The 20107-nt window shown below is 43.2% G+C and overlaps 1 protein-coding gene and 1 pseudogene across 2 annotated transcripts in view; one reads left to right on the top strand and one right to left on the bottom strand.

The window, feature by feature from the left end:
• Positions 1-20107, bottom strand: part of LOC126411755 (transcriptional coactivator YAP1) — a 364629-nt gene that overhangs the window by 79219 nt on the left and 265303 nt on the right. For both annotated transcript variants that reach the window (XM_050081388.1, XM_050081389.1), the window contains exon 2: positions 19726-19895. In XM_050081388.1, the coding sequence (XP_049937345.1) occupies positions 19726-19895 (170 nt within the window). The remainder of the gene's footprint in view (positions 1-19725; positions 19896-20107) is intronic.
• Positions 18611-18726, top strand: LOC126425096 (5S ribosomal RNA; annotated as a pseudogene).

Consider the following 20107-nt stretch of genomic DNA (forward strand, 5'->3'; position numbering starts at 1 on the left):
GGGATGGACCTGATGAGCCAAAATGGTCATATAATCCATAGCAGTATGCTATCTTCCAGAGTACTCATATTGCTCATGGAATACCACGATATGGTGCCAAAATCATCAACGAATCCCGCCACGTTTTACCCTTCGGAAGTACCAGAAGTTTGAATCAGTGTGAAACAAGACTCACCCGTCTAAACGACTTTTCTTCCAATATTGCATTGTCCAGGTTCTGTAGCTTCAGTACCACGTATTCATGTTACGGGCAATTATCACTGATGAGTGGTGTTGAAATTCCAGTTTGTCCTGCAATTGTCTGCTTCTGGAGTTTCTTTCGTGTTGCTTTGGTGCTGACAGGGTTCGACCAACAGTTCTTTAATTACTTTTGCTCCCGTCAACTTCTTATTTTTCGTCCTAATGACGATATCTTCGATATGATGTTCGGCTACCTTGGTTACGGAAACGCTTACCATAAGAGCACCAACAAATTGCTCACTTCAGAATGCACCTAGCACCGACATAATGCACTCATAGCTACAAAGAAAAATGTTCTGAACACGACAGACATTTGCACCGTATTGAGGACATTGTACAGGCGACGTCCGTGGTCAAACACAACAGCTCAATCTGCAGGCCCAGTTAACATCTGAATTTATGACCAAGCTCGCATTTTTCGCAGTGTTTCCATAGTTTTTTCGAGCCCCTGAAGGTAACTGTAGCGCTTTTCATTAATTATTTTGGAAAAGTGAAAAATTTAACCCTGTCTCGCACGCCACATCTTCAGCAGCAACCTTATCTAGGCTGATTTGATACTTTAGCAGAACAGAGTATTCACCCGGGCCCGCTAGTAAATGTTTCATATTAAATTCACGGAGTAGTACGTTACGCCGCGTAATTTATCTCGCGCGTCGCACACTGCCGAGGTTGCGTGGCTTCTTTAGTTGGTGCAACACTATCGAGTTTGCGAGGTACGGACGAAAAGAACGTTTCAGCCTGGCCCTTGGACTTTCATGTGTTGCGCGTTTGCACCGTTTACCAATACAGGCTGTCGACCTTGGAGAGCAATAATTAGATCGCTAGGCCTGCTCAGCTCCTGCACGCGCCGCCAGCGTCCCATCTGAACAGCCTCGGCGGTTCTCTCTGAAGCTTGCCGCACTGGTTCATTTGTCGTAACGGCCACGAAATCCTCATTTACATACATTTAGAATACCTGCTGCCGCCTTTGCTGTTATAAGGCGCAACAGCCCTACACGCAAACTACACAGAGGTGTTCGTAGTAGTTTCAATAGAATCCATACCGCAAGCACAAAGGATTTAAGAATCGTGTATTACGAGAGACATTCAAACAGTAATGTATCACTGTTCTCTTGGCCAATTTCGGTTGAAAAAAAATGCGGATTCTTTTGTGCAATATCGTGGAATACTCCCGCTCCAGCCACTATAGTTTCATGAAGTTCCAATAGGTGGCGGCGCTACACGAAGCGCTCAAAATGGCGTCTGTAACGGAGGTGTGTTCCAAGCAGAGAGCTTTCACTGAGTTCTTTTTTTTTTTTTTTTGGCGGAATTTAGAGCATGGCAGATATTCACAGGCGCTTTCAGAACGTCTACGGAGACCGGACAGTGAACAAATGCACGGTGAGTCGTTGAGCGTGGCCCCTGTCATTAACGCTACACGGTCGCGCCGGCCGGCTGCACACAGTTGTGATTCCTGCAATTTTGGAACGTGCGGACACTTTCATTCGAGGTGATCGACGAATCACAAACAACTCGCTGCACAACTGGACGTCTGTGCTAGTAGTGCTGACACACTCGTCCTCCAGTTGGGATACTCAAAGATGTGTGCCCGCTATGTTTCTCGCCATCTAACAGAAGACCATCAAGAGCAACGAAGGACCATATGTGCGGAATTGCTTGCGAGGTACGAGCCTGATCGTGACAATTTTTTGTCGAACATCGTCATGTGTGTGTTAAATGGGTTCATCACTTCGAACTGGAAACAAGACGGCAATCCGTAGAGTGGCGACATAAAACCTCTCCTACGAAGGAGAAGTTCAAAGCCGCACTCCCAGCCGGTAAAGTCATAGCGATGGTCTTCAGGGACTCTGAAGGGATTGTTCTGTTTGCTGTCATCCCTCTTGGTGTAACGATATACTCTGAAGTGTATTGTTACACCCTCAGGAAATTGAAGAAACGACTTCTGCATGTCTGTTCCAACAAAAATGCGGGGGGCGGGGCTAACCATGGCAAGGCGCCCTAAACCACGCGGCAACACCCCTCTATCACCGCGCAGTTAGTCCTCGTGATGGTTATCAATTTAGATGTTAATAGGAAATAAATGTATGAATCCATGATTGTAAAGTGATCTTCAACACAAATATCAGTTTCAGTACTACAATGGCTTAAAAAAAGGGCTCATGTTTGGATGGTAGACGCTTATGATACTTCCCCCGCCCACGTGTAGGCGGACGTCGACTGTAACATCAACTTTCACTGGTCTCCTGCATGATGCTGGTAGTCCAATGTACACAGTGTCCAAGATAGTTGCAGTAGTTCAATATCTGCAAACCATGTTTACTGATACTTAGCCTGCTTTTCTTCGTTACATGTACAAATTCCTGGCCCTATGTTCAATGGACTATGAAAAACTAGTCTCCAAGCGGTTAGGGGAGAAGGGTATTCGCCAGTCTTCTAACTGGTTTATTGCTACCCGCTGTAACAAACTTTTCGTTTCAGGACACATATTATACTCAACATCCTGTATAGTATGTTGGATATATTTCAATCTCTGTCATCCCCCAACAGTTTTTACCCTCTACAGCTCCCTCTAGTACAATGCTAGTTATTCCTTGGTGTCTCGATACACATTATGTTATCCTATCCCTTTTCTAGCCAGTGTTTTCCTCGTATTCGTTTCCTCGCCAGTTCTACAAAGTAACTCATTTCTGATCAGTCCACTTTACCTTCAGCAGCCTTCTACAGACATTTCAGTCGCTTCAATTCTCTTCCTTTTCCTTTTTCCCTAAGTCCATGATTCGCTTCCGGACATTGCTGTGCTCCAAACGTATATCCTAAAAAATTTATTCCTTAAATTAAGTACTATGTTTGATACTAATAGACTTATTTTATCCTGGAATGATCTGTCTGAGGTATTCTACTTTTTATACCTTTCTTTCTTCGTTTGTCATATGCCATGTTCCTTCAGTTCATCAACTTTGTGTTCCTCAATTTTAATGTTAACTTCAATCTAATAGCAGCTATTCCTCATTACTTCCGTCTTTCTTCGCATTACTCTCAATCCACAGCGTTTTCTCATCACACTGTTCATTCTGTTCAATACACTCTACAATTATTTCCTCAATTTTGCTGACGATGGTGAATTTTATAGTTAATAGTCTTTCACAATGAACTTTAATCTTTGTATTTAACATTTATTTTCGTCTTTGCTTCTTCGCTGTATCCTTTCTAATACGAACACTTCATTCTTGGTCTTCAATTCTTATTGTTTCCCTTGGTTCCTGCATACATTTTATTTTACCGGTATTTCTCTGTAGCTTAATCCTACATTTCTCAGAATTTCGAACATTTTGGACTATTTTAGACTGTCGAATGCTTTTTCTAGGTCTATAAACGCTATGGATGCGTCTCGATTTTCCTCAGTCTTGCTTCCATCGTCAAGAGAAACCTCAGAACCTCCTCTCTCTCGTGCCTTTACCTCTCCTACAGACAAACTGATCGTCATCTAATATATCCACAATTTTCTCTTGTATTCTTCTGTATATATTCTTGTTAGGAATAGGTTTGCATTAGCTGTTAAGCTGATGGCGATAGAGATATGGCTCTACAACTGATATTTTTCAGGATTGTGTGGATGATACTTTTGCTCAAAGTCCGATGGTAGGTCTCCAGTCTCATAGCGCCTAAATGCCAACTCGAATAGCCGTTAGGTTGCAACTTGAACTCGCTTTTAGGGTTCCGTACCTCAACCGATAGAAACGAAACCCTTATACGATTACTCTGTCGTCTGTTGGTCAGTCTTGTCTGTCCGACGGTTAGAAACACTGTTGCTCAGGAACGGGCAGATGTATCAAATTGAAATCTATGTCGCATATTAAGGTTTGCCGCCTTGGGGTGTTAAAAGTGAAGCATTTAAGTCAATGCAATCAAAAGTTATGGCCATTTTGTCACAAGCTCACTCATCGAAACCTGTAGAATACTTTCCGCTGACCTAAAAATCACGAAATTTGGCAAGAAGCAAGGTTTCAGATACAAGTAAAAGAAAAAAAATCTGAAAATTGTTAATCTGTAATTATATCACACGAAAAATATTTATTTTGTTATTTGTTATGAGGCTTCAAAATTAAAATTAAAACATTCTCCGAAGTCCGGGAATTCTTGGGACCGATATCTTGCCAGTATCAATGCCCGTAATTGGCGAAGATCTTAGAGATTCTTAATTTCTGGGACGGATGAACTGTCTGTATAAATAATTAAGTTTGGACGAAAATTTCAGCGCGAGTCCTACTCGCAGCTGGCCAGTTTCTTTTAATAATGTCAAAGAAATTTATTTATGCATTTTGCCCTGTTCGATCTCAAGTCTTACAAAGGTCCATCAAACTTTTATACTGGATGTCCCATTTATTTGCAAATGAACACTCATTTCTTCTTCCTTTAAGTCAACATACAGCTCCTCTCGCTCACAGAAACGCTCATTCTACTTTTTCCACCTATTTGATCTCTGTTCTGCGTTTAACAATGGAATCCTTCTTACATTCTTTATATTGAAGCCTTTGATTTTAATTTCACTGAAAGTTGTTTTGACGTCCATACGTTGAATATGTCCTTCCAACTGATATTTCCTTTTCGATTTAAACACATTTTTCATGCAGAAATTTCGCTTTAGCTCCCTGGACTTCCTGTTTATTTAATTCCTTAGTAAATTATATTACTATTGCCCTGACTGTTTTGAATATTTTTGTATTTCTTTTGTCAATCAACTTAAATATTTTTTCTGTTATCCGGGGTTTCTCCGCAGTTCCCTTCCTTGAACCTATCTTCAGTGTCCATCCTCCATAATGCTCTTTTTGGTATCCATTCATCTTCATTTGGACTGCCTACTATTATATGCACTATTTCACTGGCTACAGATTCAGAGAAAATCAAAGCAATAGTTCAGTATCCCCCCTTCTTTAAACATTCAGTCCTCATATACTCCATCTCGTCATGTTCTGCTTATGACGTCAGCATGTATACCCGAATTATTGTTATTGGCGTCCGTTCGCTGTCGATGCTGATGAGGATAATCCCGTAACAGAGCTGTTCACAGCCAACTCAGTGTCTGCCCTGCTTTTTTATTCATACGGAATCCTGCTGCCGTTACACCGACTTCTCCTCAAAAGTACACACACACACACACACACACACACACACACACAATTATGCCACCTAAGAATACACACACACACACACACACACACACACACACACACACACACAATTATGCCACCTGGTTTTGTTTATCGTATCACTCACATCCTCATGAGCGTGCTATGTGAGTTCGAAACGAAGTGAGGTTATTTATTCATTTGTCTTGGCTCGTCCTTCCTAAGCCGACACCGTCTGCATTCGAGACATCCACCGTAGTCGAACTCAGTCTTCCTAAGAATTAATTTAAATCAATTTCCCTGGGCGCTTTTTACATGTACTTTAGAATTGTCTACAGGAACAGGTCCGTAGACATAGACTAGTTGAGTCGGAAAAACTTCTGTCTACAAATCAGCACAAAAACCATGTTTCGTACTAAACTCAGCTTCCCCTTTTTCTCATTTGGTATCTAGTGAACCATGGATCAAGAGCTACAGGCACATTCCATATTTCTAGATTCCCAGAAAGCGTTTGATACTGCGTCCCAAAGCAGGGTGCTCACGAAGGTACGAGCACATCTGAATAGGTTTTCAGATAGTTGAGTGGTTTGACTTCTTAAATAACAAAGCCCAGCATGTTGTCTTTGACAGCAAGTGTTCTTTAGAGACAAGGGTATCATTAGGAGTCCCCAGGGAAGTATAATAGGCAGACTTATTCTCTACATACATAAATGTTCTGAGAGAGAGGGTAAACAGCAATCTCTGATTGTTTATTGATGATGCTATTGTGCTACTGTATACGAGGTGTCGTCCTTGATTGACTGTAGGAAGATAGAAAATGACGAAGTTTCTAGTTGGTGTGATGAATGGCAGCTTGCTCCAAAGTCAGTCGTTCAGTTAGTTAGCTACGTGCTCCACAGATCATTTGAACGACTCTTATCGAAATGATGTGGAAAGATTCAGTTTACAGGATATGTATACGTGATTAGTGTTAACATTAGTGAACACATTATTTTTAGTCCTGCGTTCTATGTACTTATTTTTGCTGGCTACCAGTTTTTAAGCAGGAGTTCGTCAGTCGAGTGGAAGGAATTGGAAGGGGTTGCTTTCAAATTAGATTTAAAACTTGCTTCACTGTCTGTCAAACATTTAATGTTGTTAGACGAATGATCGAAAATTTTCGTTGCTGTTTATTGAACTCCTTTCAGAGTCAGTGGCAGCTTTTCAGAAATGATTAATGAAGGTCATTTTCCCTTTCCTCAAATTGTGATGTATTACTCATGATAAATTTCATTAGCGAATATACGTATTGTGACGGTGCAGTTAACATGCCTAAGTCCTTGAAGAGGCATCCACTTGACGTCCGTGGGTAAGCACCACATATTGTCGTTACTTCTCGCAAACACTTTCTTTCCTAGCGACGAGTTACCCCAGTAAATTGTTGCGTACGACATTACTGAGTGGAAATACGCAAAATGTGTCAGGAAATTGATACGCTTGTTTCTAAGGTTAACAGTTTAAAGTAGCTGAACGTAATTGCTTGAGAAGCTCAATAATATGTTTCTTCCAGTTCAAGTTTTCATCATCGTGTACAGCTAAAAATCTGGAGTATTCTACCCTATCTACTGGTCCTGCTCATGTGTTACATCAGTTGTAGGTATGACTATTTGTTGTACAGAACCAAATGTAGTGGTTTTTTTTTTTCAAAATTTAAAAGGAGACAATTTTCAGAGAACCACTTGAGAATTCTTTGAAAAATGTCATTTACCAACTCTTTGTATTACCATCTCTCTAATGCTGCACATGTTAGCTCTGTATTTAGCCATATTTGTAATTTTTTCTCTAGGAATGATCAGTTTCCTGAACGATTAAAGTACTCAGTAGTAAAGCCGCTTTATAAAAAGGGAGAAAGGGATATTATAGACAATTTTAGACCTATTTCTGTGCCATCAGTGTTTGCTAAAGTTACTGCAAAAGGCTGTGTATGTAAGGATAATTGATCATTTTATATCACACGACTTGCTATCAAAGGTATAGCTCTGCTTTAGAAATCGTTCAACAACTGAAAGTCTCTTGTCTGTGAAGTACTGGATGGGTTAAACGAAAGGTTTCGAACGCTAGACATATTTTTTGATTTAACTAAGGCGTTTGATTATGTTGATCACAAAATATTGCTCCAGAAGTAGGATCATTACGGAATACGGGGAGTAGCTCACAATTGGTTCACCTCTTACTTTATCAACAGACAGCAAAAAGGTCATTACTCACAGTGATGTGGGGTCTGAGTGGGGTACAGTCAAGTGGGGGTTGCCCCAGAGATCAGTGTTGGGGCCACTCCTGTTCCTTATTAACATAAATGATATCCCTCTAGTATTAAGGATAACTCGAAAATATTTCTGTTTGATGATGAGACTAGCCTGGTAGTAAAGGATGTTGTGTGCAACATTGGCACGATTTTAGATAGTGCAGTTCATGACTTAAGTTTGTGGCTTGTAGAAAATAAACTAGCGCTAAATCACAGTAAGACACAGATTTTACAATTCCTAACACACAATCCAACGAAACCTGACATTTTAATTTCACAGGCTGGGCATTTGATTAGTGAAACTGAACGGTTCAAATTTCTATGTGTTCAGATAGGTAGTAAAATGTCGTGGAAAGCCCACGTTCAGGATCTCGTTCAAAGAGTTAATGCTGCCATTCGAACGGTATCTGAAGTGTTATCGTTCGACACGAAAATTAGTCTACTTCGCTTTTTTCATTCACTTATGTCGTGTGGTATGATATTTTGGGGTAACTCTTCCCATTTTAAAAGAAACGGGCGGTTCGGGCCATAAGTGGTGTATGTTTACGAACCTCTTGACGACTCCTGTTCGCAAGTCTTGGTATTGACATTGGCCTCTCAATATACACATATTCCTTACTCTCATTTCTCGTTAACAATGTTAGCTTATTACCAAGAAAAAGCAGCTTTCACTCAGTTAATACTCTTCAGAAATCAAATCTGCAACTGGATCGGACTTTCTTAACTCTTGTGCAGAAAGGTGTGCAGTATACTGCTGCATCCATTTTCAATAAGCTTCTATTAGACTTCAAAAATCTTAGCACTAATCCACGCGCTTTGGAATCGAAACTGAAGAGTTTCCTCATGGGTCACTCCTTCTATTCTGTTGGGTAGTTCCTTGAAAAAGTAAGCTGAGTCTTGTTGTATTGTTGACTGCGTTTACTTAAACTTATGGCTTGACTTTTTCGGGTCCATGAAGATTTTATTTTTATCTGATATCACTTTTATGTTGTAATTTCATGTACCGACACGTTCCATGAGCTTTGAGATTTGCTCCTCAGTTTGGCCCTACAAAACTTGATGTAGAAATAAACAAACTAGGACGTCTGCAAAAACCACCTATTTTGGTGGTTGGTAGTTACGTGGAAGATCGTTCAAATTTATAAGGAAGAGAAGTGGAAAAAAATTGGAACTTGTGAGACTTCCTCTAAGATTTTTTCCGCAGTCACTAAAATTTTCTCCCTACGCTACAGTGGCTGAATTATTTTGAAATGTAGAAAAATGTAAGTTAATGAAGACGAGCAGATAAAACAATCCAGTGTGCTACCTGATACTGTCAGTCGATTAAATAGGTATGCACACAGCTGCAAAGCGATATGAAATGGAACGAACACTTAAGGACGGTAACAGGGAAGGCGAATGATCGAATCCGATTTATTGAGAGAATTTTGGTAAGTGTGCCTCTGTAAAGGAGACAGCGTAATGAACACTACTGCGAGCCTTACTTGCGTACTGCTGGAGTATGAAGTCCACATCAGGCATTATTAAAGGAAGAGGTGAAAGTAGTTCAGATGGTTTGCTCCGACAGGTTTGATCAACACTCCAGTATTACTGCGATACTTGAACTTAAATGGGAGCCCCTGGAAAGAGGACGATGTTCTTTTCGGGAAACAGTGAGAAAATTTATAGAACCGGCACTTGGAGCTGACTGGAGAACAATTCCTGGCGCCAACGTAAATTTCGGCTGAGGAACGCTGTGATAAGTGAAATTAACACTCGTAGGATGATATATAGACGGTCGTTTTTCCCTCGCTCTTTTTGCGAGTCGAACAGAAGAGGTAATAACTAATTAAACGCAGCATGTCATTCTCAATGGAGAGAAGTCTTCCGAAGTAAGAGTGATTTCAGGTGTGCCGCAGGGGAGTGTCGTAGGACCGTTGCTATTCACAATATACATAAATGACCTTGTGGATGACGTTGGAAGTTCACTGAGGCTTTTTGCAGATGAGGCTGTGGTATATCGAGAGGTTGTAACAATGGAAAATTGTACTGAAATGCAGGAGGATCTGCAGCGAATTGGCGCATTGTGCAAGGAATGGCTATTGAATCTCAATGTAGACAAGTGTAATGTGCTGCGAATGCATAGAAAGAAAGATCCCATATCATTTAGCTACAGTATAGCAGATCAGCAACTGGAAGCAGTTAATTCCATAAATTATCCGGGAGTAGGCATTAGGAGTGATTTAAAATGGAATGACCATATAAAATTAATCGTCGGTAAAGCAGATGCCAGACTGAGATTTATTGCAAGAATCCTAAGGAAATGCAGTCCGAAAACAAAGGGAGTAGGTTACAGTACACTTGTTCGCCCACTGCTTGAATACTGCTCACAGGTGTGGGATCCGTACCAGATAGGGTTGATAGAAGAGAGAGAGAAGATCCAACGGAGAGCAGCGCGCTTCGTTACAGGATCATTTAGTAACCGCGAAAGCGTTCGGAGATGACAGATAAACTCCAGTGGAAGACTCTGTAGGAGAGACGCTCAGTAGCTCGATACGGGCTTTTGTTGAAGTTTCGAGAACATACCTTCACCGAGGAGGCAAGCAGTATATTGCTCCCTCCTACGTATATCTCGCGAAGAGACCATGAGGATAAAATCAGAGAGATTAGAGCCCACACAGAGGGATACCGAGAATCTTTCTTTCCACGAACAATACGAGACTGGAATAGAAGGGAGAACCGACAGAGGTACTCAAAGTACCCTCCGCCACACACCGTCAGGTGGCTTGCGGAGTATGGATGTAGATGTAGATGATGATGAAGTAAGGTAACCTCTGTCGTGTACCACATTGTGGCTTGCGGAGTATGTACGTAAGTGTAGATGTTGCAGGATTTGGTGTGCACAACGTAGCTGATGTGTTGGACTGGGCTAGGCTAGGCTAGGCTAGGCTAGGTGTAGGCTTTCAGTCCGCATGGCCTTGACACGCGGGGCGGCGAGCCGGCGCAGGACGCGTGAAGGTTGCTGACTGGCCGAGGTGAACGGCCGCGCCAAGTCGCGCCTAACGGGCCGCCGCCACAGCTCCCTGCAGCAGCGCGGCTTGCGCAAGCGCGCCCAGGCGCCACCGCTGCCATTGCCGCTGTCGGCGAAAGTAGCCCGATTCAGTCCCCTTTCCTGTGGCTATGGGACCTTTTCCCACCCCTCACCGATTCCTATCCACTTTTTCCGTCGCCGAGGCTGGCGAATCCCCCCAGTTTGTATTTTGCGACACACACTTCTCTTCATACTACATCACTACAGAGTTTAACACGTCGTCCATTTATAATGTTGCAAGCTATTTCCCGAGATGGTGACGGTCGGACTACTTTTCAGTAATAATAAATACACTACTGGCCATTAAAATAGCTACACCAAGAAGAAATGCAGATGATAAACGAGTATTCATTGGACAAATATTTTATACTAGAACTGACATGTGATTACATTTTCACGCAATTTGGGTGCATAGACCCTGAGAAATCAGTACCCGGAACAACCACCTCTGGCCGTAATAACGGCCTTGATATGCCTGGTCATTGAGACAACCAGAGCTTGGATGGCGAGTACAGGTACAGCTGCCCTTGCAGCTTCAACACGATACCACAGTTCATCAAGAGTAGTGACTGGCGTATTGTGACGAGCCAGTTCCTCGGCCACCATTGACCAGACGTTTTCAATTGGTGTGAGATCTGGGGAATGTGCTGGCCAGGGCAGCAGTCGAACATTTTCTGTATCCAAAAAGTCCCGTACAGGACCTGCAACATGCGGTCGTGCATTATCCTGCTGAAATGTAGGGTTTCGCAGGGATCGAATGAAGGGTAGAGCCACAGGTCGTAACACATCTGAAATGTAACGTCCACTATTCAAAGTGCCTTCAATGCGAACAAGAGGTGACCGAGACGTGTAACCAATGGCACCCCATACTATCACGCCGGGTGATATGCCATTATGGCGATGACGAATACACGGTTCCAAAGTGCTTTCATCGCGATGTCGCCAAACACGGATGCGACCATCATGATGCTGTAAACAGAACTTGGATTCATCCGAAAAAACGACGTTTTGCCATTCGTCAAGGGTAACCGCAGCCACGGTCTCCGAGCTGATAGTCCATGCTGCTACAAACGTCGTCGAATTGTTCGTGCAGATGGTTGTTGTCTAACAAACGTCCCCATCTGTTGACTCAGGGATCGAGACGTGGCTGCACGATGCGTTACAGCCATGCGGATAAGATGCCTGTCATCTCGACTGCTAGTGATATGAGGCAGTTGGGATCCAGCACGGCGTTCCGTATGACCCTCCTGAACCCACCGATTCCATATTCTGCTAACAGTCAATGGATCTCGACCAACGCGAGCACCAATGTCGCGATACGATAAACCGCAATCGCGATAGGCTACAATCCGACCTTTATCAAAGTCGGAAACGTGATGGTACGCATTTCTCCTCCTTACACGAGGCATCACAACAACGTTCCACGAGGCAACGCTGGTCAACTGCTGTTTGTGTATGAGGAATCGGTTGGAAACTATCCTCATGTCAGCACGTTGTAGGTGTCGCCACCGGCGCCAACGTTGTGTGAATGCTCTGAAACGCTAATCATTTGCATATCACAGCATCTTCTTCCTATCGGTTAAATTTCGCGTCTGTAGCACGTCATCTTCGTGGTGTAGCTATTTTAATGGCCAGTAGCGTAGTACCATTTGCCAATAGCTGTGGGAAACCTTTTTTTTCTTCTTCTTCGAATAAGTTAACGGGTATGCGAAGCAGAGGAACGACGACTGGGCCCGCAAATACGCTAGTACCGTAAGGGGAGAAGCTCTGCGAAGTGAGGAGGCGGCGACTCCTCGGAGTGTCCATGTCCATCGGAGGAAAGACGTGGTGAGGCACCAATTTTACGTTTAACATACAACAATAATTGGACTGTTTTGTGCGGTTAACTGTATGGTAATGAAAACGGTTTTAAACAATAACAGTGTGGTTGATCATTTGTTGACAGCTAGGCAGATCGTGGAGAAGCTACGCGGGTTGCCTGACGTCCAGTGGCATTTAGAGACTGAGGGCCATGTAGTCAACACGTCTAGATAACGCGCAGCGACAGAAAGTTTGCTCCTCGTTCTCAGCTCTTACGCAAGTGGCACCACTGATCAGTCTGATTTCTTGCACCTGCTGCTTGTCTTACAGTACAGCCAATCGATCTGAAATCAAAGCTGTAGAATACCCCCACAACGAATAAAACTTCTTAAGCAAACACTTTCAGTCGCAACTGTGGCAACAACACACTAGCTATGTAGCTTCGCAGGCAACTCAACCGAACGACAAAACGGTTAGACATGCTGGCTGTCGTGAATCATAGTTTACCCGATTTCCCAGAACAACTTTAGATGAATGTTGGGCTTGTTCCTACAGTGCGGCCACGAACCTCGCACTCGGTCTTACGCAGTGGCTTCAAAAAGTAAGTTACCGATATAGTTCCAGTAAAAGACTATTACGCAACAAAAGTGACGCACTGAAATTTACCAGGTTTTCTGAAGAAAGAGTTCTGCTGCGGCTCGGATATCACAGTGAGCGACTCAAATGGCGTGGCAACTGCAAACACACTTCACAGTTGAAGTACGCGAGACAGTACGATTCTTGTGGGCGAAACGTCTAGACTGCTCACAGATTCGCCATGAAGTTCTGGCAGTATATGGAACAAATTCAACGGCGCATGTAGCCATAGTGGAATGGTGCCAACAATTCGACCAAGGCCACGAAGACTTGGGTGATGCTGATCCACCAAACAGCCCATATCTTGCACCATGCGATTCCCATTTTCTCGGCAAGCTATGACAATATCGAGAAGGGGGGGGGGGGGGAGGGGAGAGTCATCTTTCGACGATGAGGACATTCACACGTCGGTTCCGTAATGGCGCCGCGCCCAAGGAGCAGGATTTTTATTCACGGATTAGCGCAGCGTTCAATAAAAGTTACTTTGCCTTCCATAATAATGTGCAACTCCCTTTTTGAAGCGCTCTCGTATGTGCTTGAACAGTGACATTACGTCAAACTATAAACTTTTTAGAGATTTAAAATATCATTTCATGAGGGGTTTAACAAATCTGCCAATTGTACAACACACGTTTTGCGACTAGTTTCGAATCAACTGGTTCATTCTCAAGCCTGGACTACTGATGCTACAAAAAAAGAGTACATAGTTGTCAGTGAACAGAGAATACAAATGTACACTATAAACAGCTCCACTGTAACAGAATATTAATTATTTGAATTCAGACATACCTGCCATGAAAGTGCTTGATCTTAGCAACAAACATCAAAACGGCAATACCTGTTTTATAAAGTTCCCAGATGACGGTCACAATCGATATGTGCCTACTTAACTACCTTGCAATATTCTGGTGTGACATCATCGACTAAGCGTATTCGGTTGTATTTGGTTTTCGCGCATGTTCTGTCTTGTTCCTCAAGTACCCAAGCTCATCTCTTAACGCCTGTGTCAACAAAATGTTGGCATTAATAAAATGTCACTGTTGTACTTTTAATCTGATGTACTGTCATGTAATGGATCTAAATTTCTTACAGTATCAAGCAGAAGTAGTACGACATTGTTAGGTGGGAGTAAGAGAAAATGGTTATTAACTGCAGTTCACAAATCCGCACTGCGAAAATCGTTATCAGTCAGTGATCGCGTATGCATTGGGAACAGTCAGTCAATGGTACTTTCTCAGATTATGGTCTTCGTATACATCACTTCCTGCGTTTCATACCTCTGGTCGTACGTACTTCACATTTTTATGAGTCCTTTCATTTATATCCTTCTCCAGCTTTGAAGCCAAGGGAAAAATTATGTGCCTACACCTAAGCGCAGCAGCGTTTTCGGCGTCAAAAGAGGAAGCAAGTGCGACAGTGAAAGAGAAGCATTTACAAGGACAGAGGGAGATTTGGTCCGGCCATACGAATCATTCTTCTCCATCCTAGGCGGACAACAACGGCCACACCGCAGCAACAGCCTGCTCAGTCAGCAATATTGCCGAGTCACACGGAAATACTGCGTGTACTACAGCCACATTGTGGCAACACTACTGCAGTTTTCCATTGTCGTAAAATAAAGTCACAGTAAGCGCACCTTCAAATATGTAGTGTGCTCCATTCTACGCCATTTCAGTGAGTTAGCCGACTTGTCTTCGTTTCTCTTTCAATGATGAGCCGTTAACGTAGTCGGATCTCTACGAGGACAGAAATCGAGGTCTGGAGGAAGAAAGTGAAAGTAGGCTAAAGAGTGAAACAGACCATTGGCCTTCATGAATTAAAAAAAAAAAAAAAATCAGGAAGCAGAAGAGTGAGGATGACTGAACGGGAGTCTGGGCTCCTTCACGCAAGAACCACTGTTCAGAGTCTTAAAAGGCATGACATTTCGCTTCATAAAGTGAGGCAGTATAGAAAACTGGGCTTAAACATAGCGGAAATCCTAGCAATATAATCCTTTTCTTTAATTTATTTATTTTATTTACACGTCAAGTTCCGTAGAACCAAATTGAGGAGCAAAGCTTCAAGGTCATGGAACGTGTCAGTACATGAAATTACAACATAAAAGTAATAGCAGAGAAAAATAAAATGTTTATTAACCCGATAACAGTCAAGCCATAAGTTTAAGTAAACGCAATCGCCAATACAACAAGAATCAGCTTAATTTTTCAAGGAACTCCTCGACAGAATAGAAGGAGTGGCCCATGAGGAAAGTCTTCAGTTTCGATTTGAAAGCGCGCTGATTAGTGCTAAGATTTTTGAAAGCTAATGGTAGCTTATTGAAAATGGATGCAGCATTATACTGCACACCTTTCTGCACAAGAGTTAAGGAAGTCCAGTCCAAACGCAGATTTGATTTATGACAAGTATTAACTGAGTAAAAGCTGCTTATTCTTGGGAATAAGCTAATATTGTTAACAAGAAATGACAGTAAGGAATATATGTATGTTGAGAGGCCAATGTTAAAACACCCAGACTCGTTAACAGGGCTCGACAAGAGGTTCGTAAATATTTACCACTTATTGCCCGAACCGCCTGTTTCTGAGCCAAAAATATCCTTTTACCCAGATTGCATCACCGAGCGAGGTGGCGCAGTGGTTAGACACTGGACTCGCATTCGGGAGGACGACGGTTCAATCCCGCCATCCTGATTTAGGTTTTCCGTGATTTCCCTAAATCGCTCCAGGCAAATACCGGGATGGTTCCTTTCAAAAGGCACGGCCGACTTCCTTCCCCATCCTTCCATAATCCGATGAGACCGATGACCTCGCTGTTTGGTCTTTTCCCCCAAACAACCCAACCCAGTTTGCATCAGCTGGTAATAACACTGGAAGGGGGGAGGGGAAAACCGTCGCTCTGCGAGCAAACTGAGTTACAACCCCTATGTCTCGAAACTTTGGGAGAAGATGGTGACACTCGACTCTACTGCAAATCTGTTGGGAAACACTCTCGGGTTTCGTCAGCAGTATACGCCGGGAAGTTAACATCCACGCGTGTTACTAACGCGCTCTGCTGCTCTGTACACACAATGAATGCACCTAGCTACATCAATGTAGTCTACGGACTCTATCAAACATTTTCGAGAAGGATAATGCGCACACAGTAATCGGAGCGAATAATCTGCTACTATTTACACTGTTGCACTTCAGTCGCGCGATGACACGGCTTTTAAGCTCCGTCAGGAAGAAAGTGGTTTCAGAGAAAACTGCTTCCGCGGTCTTATCGCTTATCGCATCTGGAGAAGAAAACAGGGCGCTTTTTCCATCAGCGCCGATCGATGTTTTCCTCCGAGCTTGTGGCGCGGTACCTGTAATCTTATCGACTTCTGTGAAGCTCTATCTGACGAGCGTCACGGCAGCGGCGTTCTGTCACGTACGCACCAACAGTGGTGACCTCACGTCTCCCGTCACAGGTGCCGCATCAGCTCTCAAAGTGTGTGCGTATGTGCTGTCCAGCCGATTCCCTGTAACTGTATCCTCTTGCAAAGGTGACGCTACATCTGCACTCTGTTCTCTGATCCTCAGCCCGTTAAGTACTGATTATCATGTACTTGCGAAATAGTGATCGCTGGTTCTTATCACAAACGTTACTCTTAAGTCTCAGGCAATCTCCCACATAGGTCTTCTCCGCAGCCTCTAACTGCACTTCGATAGATGGTCTAGTCATAACAAAAAGGTAATACAGCTCACATTCGACGTCCGCATTTTAAAGCGGCCCCTAGACGGCCAACAACATAGCACAATAATAGTATGCAACATTATTGAAGTCCTCCCTAGACTGCTTAATAATTTTGTCATGTATATTGAGCAATAATATTGTCGTTTGGAACGTTGGACGAAAAAGAGGCTGTTGCTGTGGTAATTGCTCTATTCTGTTGCAAGCCGAAAAGAACGTGGATGAAAAATTGGTTCAATGAGTGTCACGAAAACGTTGAGATAACCGAGATTGAACGAAAAAAAGGGAGGGAGGGAGGGGGAGAGGGAGAGGGAGAGAGAGAGAGAAAGAGAGAGAGAGAGAGAGAGAGAGAGAGAGAGAATTATTTTAACTTTTGGTGTGTTGATGTCCAACATTCGATTATGTCATGTATTCACAGGGAGAAAAATGATTTTTTTAAAAATCTTCCTTCGTGACCATCCCCGCTCTTTTCTGAGCAACAAATCGTATGTTTCATTATTCTTAATACTTTCGTTTTAGCTACGATTTATACATTGTGATGCGCTCTTTTGTCTAGTTCTGAACTCGTTTTACACGCAACGACAACAAACCAAACCTGACTTCCTTGCTGTGTGTAGCACGCGAGATACTTTCAAAAACATCTGTATATAATATAAAGGTGTGTGTGTGTGTGTGTGTGTGTGTGTGTTTCATGTTGTCCTAAACCACTGGACCGATTTCAACCAAACTTGGTACACGTATCCCTTACTGTCAAATAACAATCGCTATCGGGGAAAGAACCACCTTCAGGAAATATGACGTCACAAGCATTGATATGCTCGAAAAGTGCAGCATCATGCATGAAGTTTTAATACATTTATTCTTTACTACTCGTACAGTCGTGTCAACTTCAGGAAATCCCTGACACCTGTCAGCGCATGTGACAGCATTCAACTGCGAAACTCCAAAGGGTGCAGGCAAACACAATAGCCGTCTACAAAACTGAAGAGGCGTTGCCATAGAGACATTTACAAAATCGCGTTGTATACAGGTGCTTCCCTTTTCTTCAAAGATTTCTTTTAATTTTTATTTCTGTTTTTTTTTCAGTTACCATAGCTTTATAGCTCTGCGTTTCTCTTATAGCCAATCCTACTTTATAATTTTACACGGGTATCTCACTTCTTAGACATCTGTCTTCCCTTTTGCTTGCAGCATGTTCGTATTTTTCCTTTTCGTGAAACTGAGTATCTCGTGTGTCATCCAAAAATTTCTACTAAGCCTTGAGTTTTTGCCTATTTGATTCTGCGAGCTCGTATCTTCTCTCTAAGCTACCCATTCGCCTTGCATTGTGTTCTTGCGTCTCAGTCAATTGTTGTACAAGGCTTCCTTTGTAACTCTGCACTATCAGCGATTCTTTCAGTTTATTCAGGTCTCACCTGATGATTTTCTACCTTCTGCAGTTTCTTCAGTTTTATTTTGCAATTCATTACTAATGAATTATGGTTAGAGTCCTCAACTGCCCACGAAAATGTATTACTGTTGAAAAGTGGTTTCGAAATCTCTGTTTCACCATTGTATAACGTATGTGGAATCTTCCAATGCCCCCAGTTCTCTTCGACGCACAAAACCATCTTTCATTATTTTTAATCCTATGGTTAATAGCGATTAAATTATACCCTGTGCCAGACAGTTCCGCCTTTCGTTTGATTTGCTCCTTTTCTTTCTTTTCCTACTATCGAATTTCAGATCTCCGTCATAATTTTCGGCAACGGCCTTGCCGCAGTGGATACACCGGTTCCCGTCAGATCACCGCAGTTAAGCGCTGTCGGGCGTGGCCGGCACTTGGATGGGTGACCATCAGCCGCCATGCGCTGTTGTCATTTTTCGGGGTGCACTCAGCCTCGCGATGCCAACTGAGAAGCTACTCGACCAAATAGTAGCGGCTCCGGTCAAAGAAGAGCATCGCAACGACCGGGAGAGCGGTGTGCTGACCACACGCCCCTCCTATCCGCATCCTAATCTGACGATGACACGGCGGTCGGATGGTCCCGATGGGCCACTTGTGTCCTGCAGACGGAGTGCTTATCGTAATTTTCGTCACCCTTAAAATTGTTAATAACGTACATTATCTCTTCCATTCTTTCAACTTATTCTCCGGAAATCGTAGACACGTATATTTTTACTACTAACGAGAGGGGGGGTGGGGGGTGGGGAGGAAGAAGTCTTGGATTTGTGTCTAATAGTCTGCGATAATGAGATCACTATGCTATTAGTTCACACACGTTCCCGTTTACGATTTATTTATTCATTATTAGACGTACCAACGTTTCAGTTTGTTTTATATTGCTAATTCTATATTCACTTGACCATAAGTTCTGTTCCTCCTGCCATTGCACTTCACCAATTCCCATTAACATTTAACTTTAACCGTTGCAAGCTATAAAATGGGAGCCGCGCTTCCAATCCCCTTGCGAGGCTAACTGTTTTCACTAATTCACATCGAGATAAGCTACAATTTGCATCCGTCTACAATAAGTGTGTTGAACACTCGCACGCTGCGCCGCCTCAGTATCTTGGACAAAACCTTAAAACTGCAAACAACAGAGTGCCGTTACGTAAAGTAACAGGATTACTGTATTACGGCATTGTCGCTGCCCACTGTTAGTGCGATGTGCCCAACACACTGTTGTGAAGATACTGACTGTAGACAATGAAACTTTTTCTGAATATTTGTCTCATACTGTAGAAACTCTGAGTTAGCACTGCTCGAGTCTTTTAAGGGCTTAGTAACTCTTTATCTGTAGTTGTCCGAAAACTATGCTTCTCGTACCTGACAGTGGAATGGTTTATGTATTAGACCAGCACTCAGGAAAACCTACCCGCTGGCTGAGGCGACGACGAGGAGTGTGGGGATCCCCCCGAGCTGGCGCCGGCGATGATGTCGGCAGCCTGCTGCTGCTGCTGTTGCTGTTGCTGCTGCTGGGACTGCGCCACCTGCGCCGCCAGCGTCTTCCGCGGGTCCTCCCACGTGGTCGTCCGCGTGATGTGGCTGCAACACACGAGAGGCTGCCGTCAGCAATCGTCGCCATTCGACAAAGTGCAGTGCAGCGAAATAAAATAAAATCGCTAGCACACTACCACCAGCCTTCGAAGGTGAAGCTTCGCCTTTTCAATTAGCTTTCCAATTGAAGACCGTGTGGCCTTTGTTCCATCTCCCTACCATACGAGGCCACTGATGGTGAAGTAAGACTTTTGAACACG

Source organism: Schistocerca serialis, chromosome 1 (genome assembly GCF_023864345.2).
Source record: "Schistocerca serialis cubense isolate TAMUIC-IGC-003099 chromosome 1, iqSchSeri2.2, whole genome shotgun sequence".
Taxonomy (NCBI): Eukaryota; Metazoa; Arthropoda; class Insecta; order Orthoptera; family Acrididae; genus Schistocerca; species Schistocerca serialis.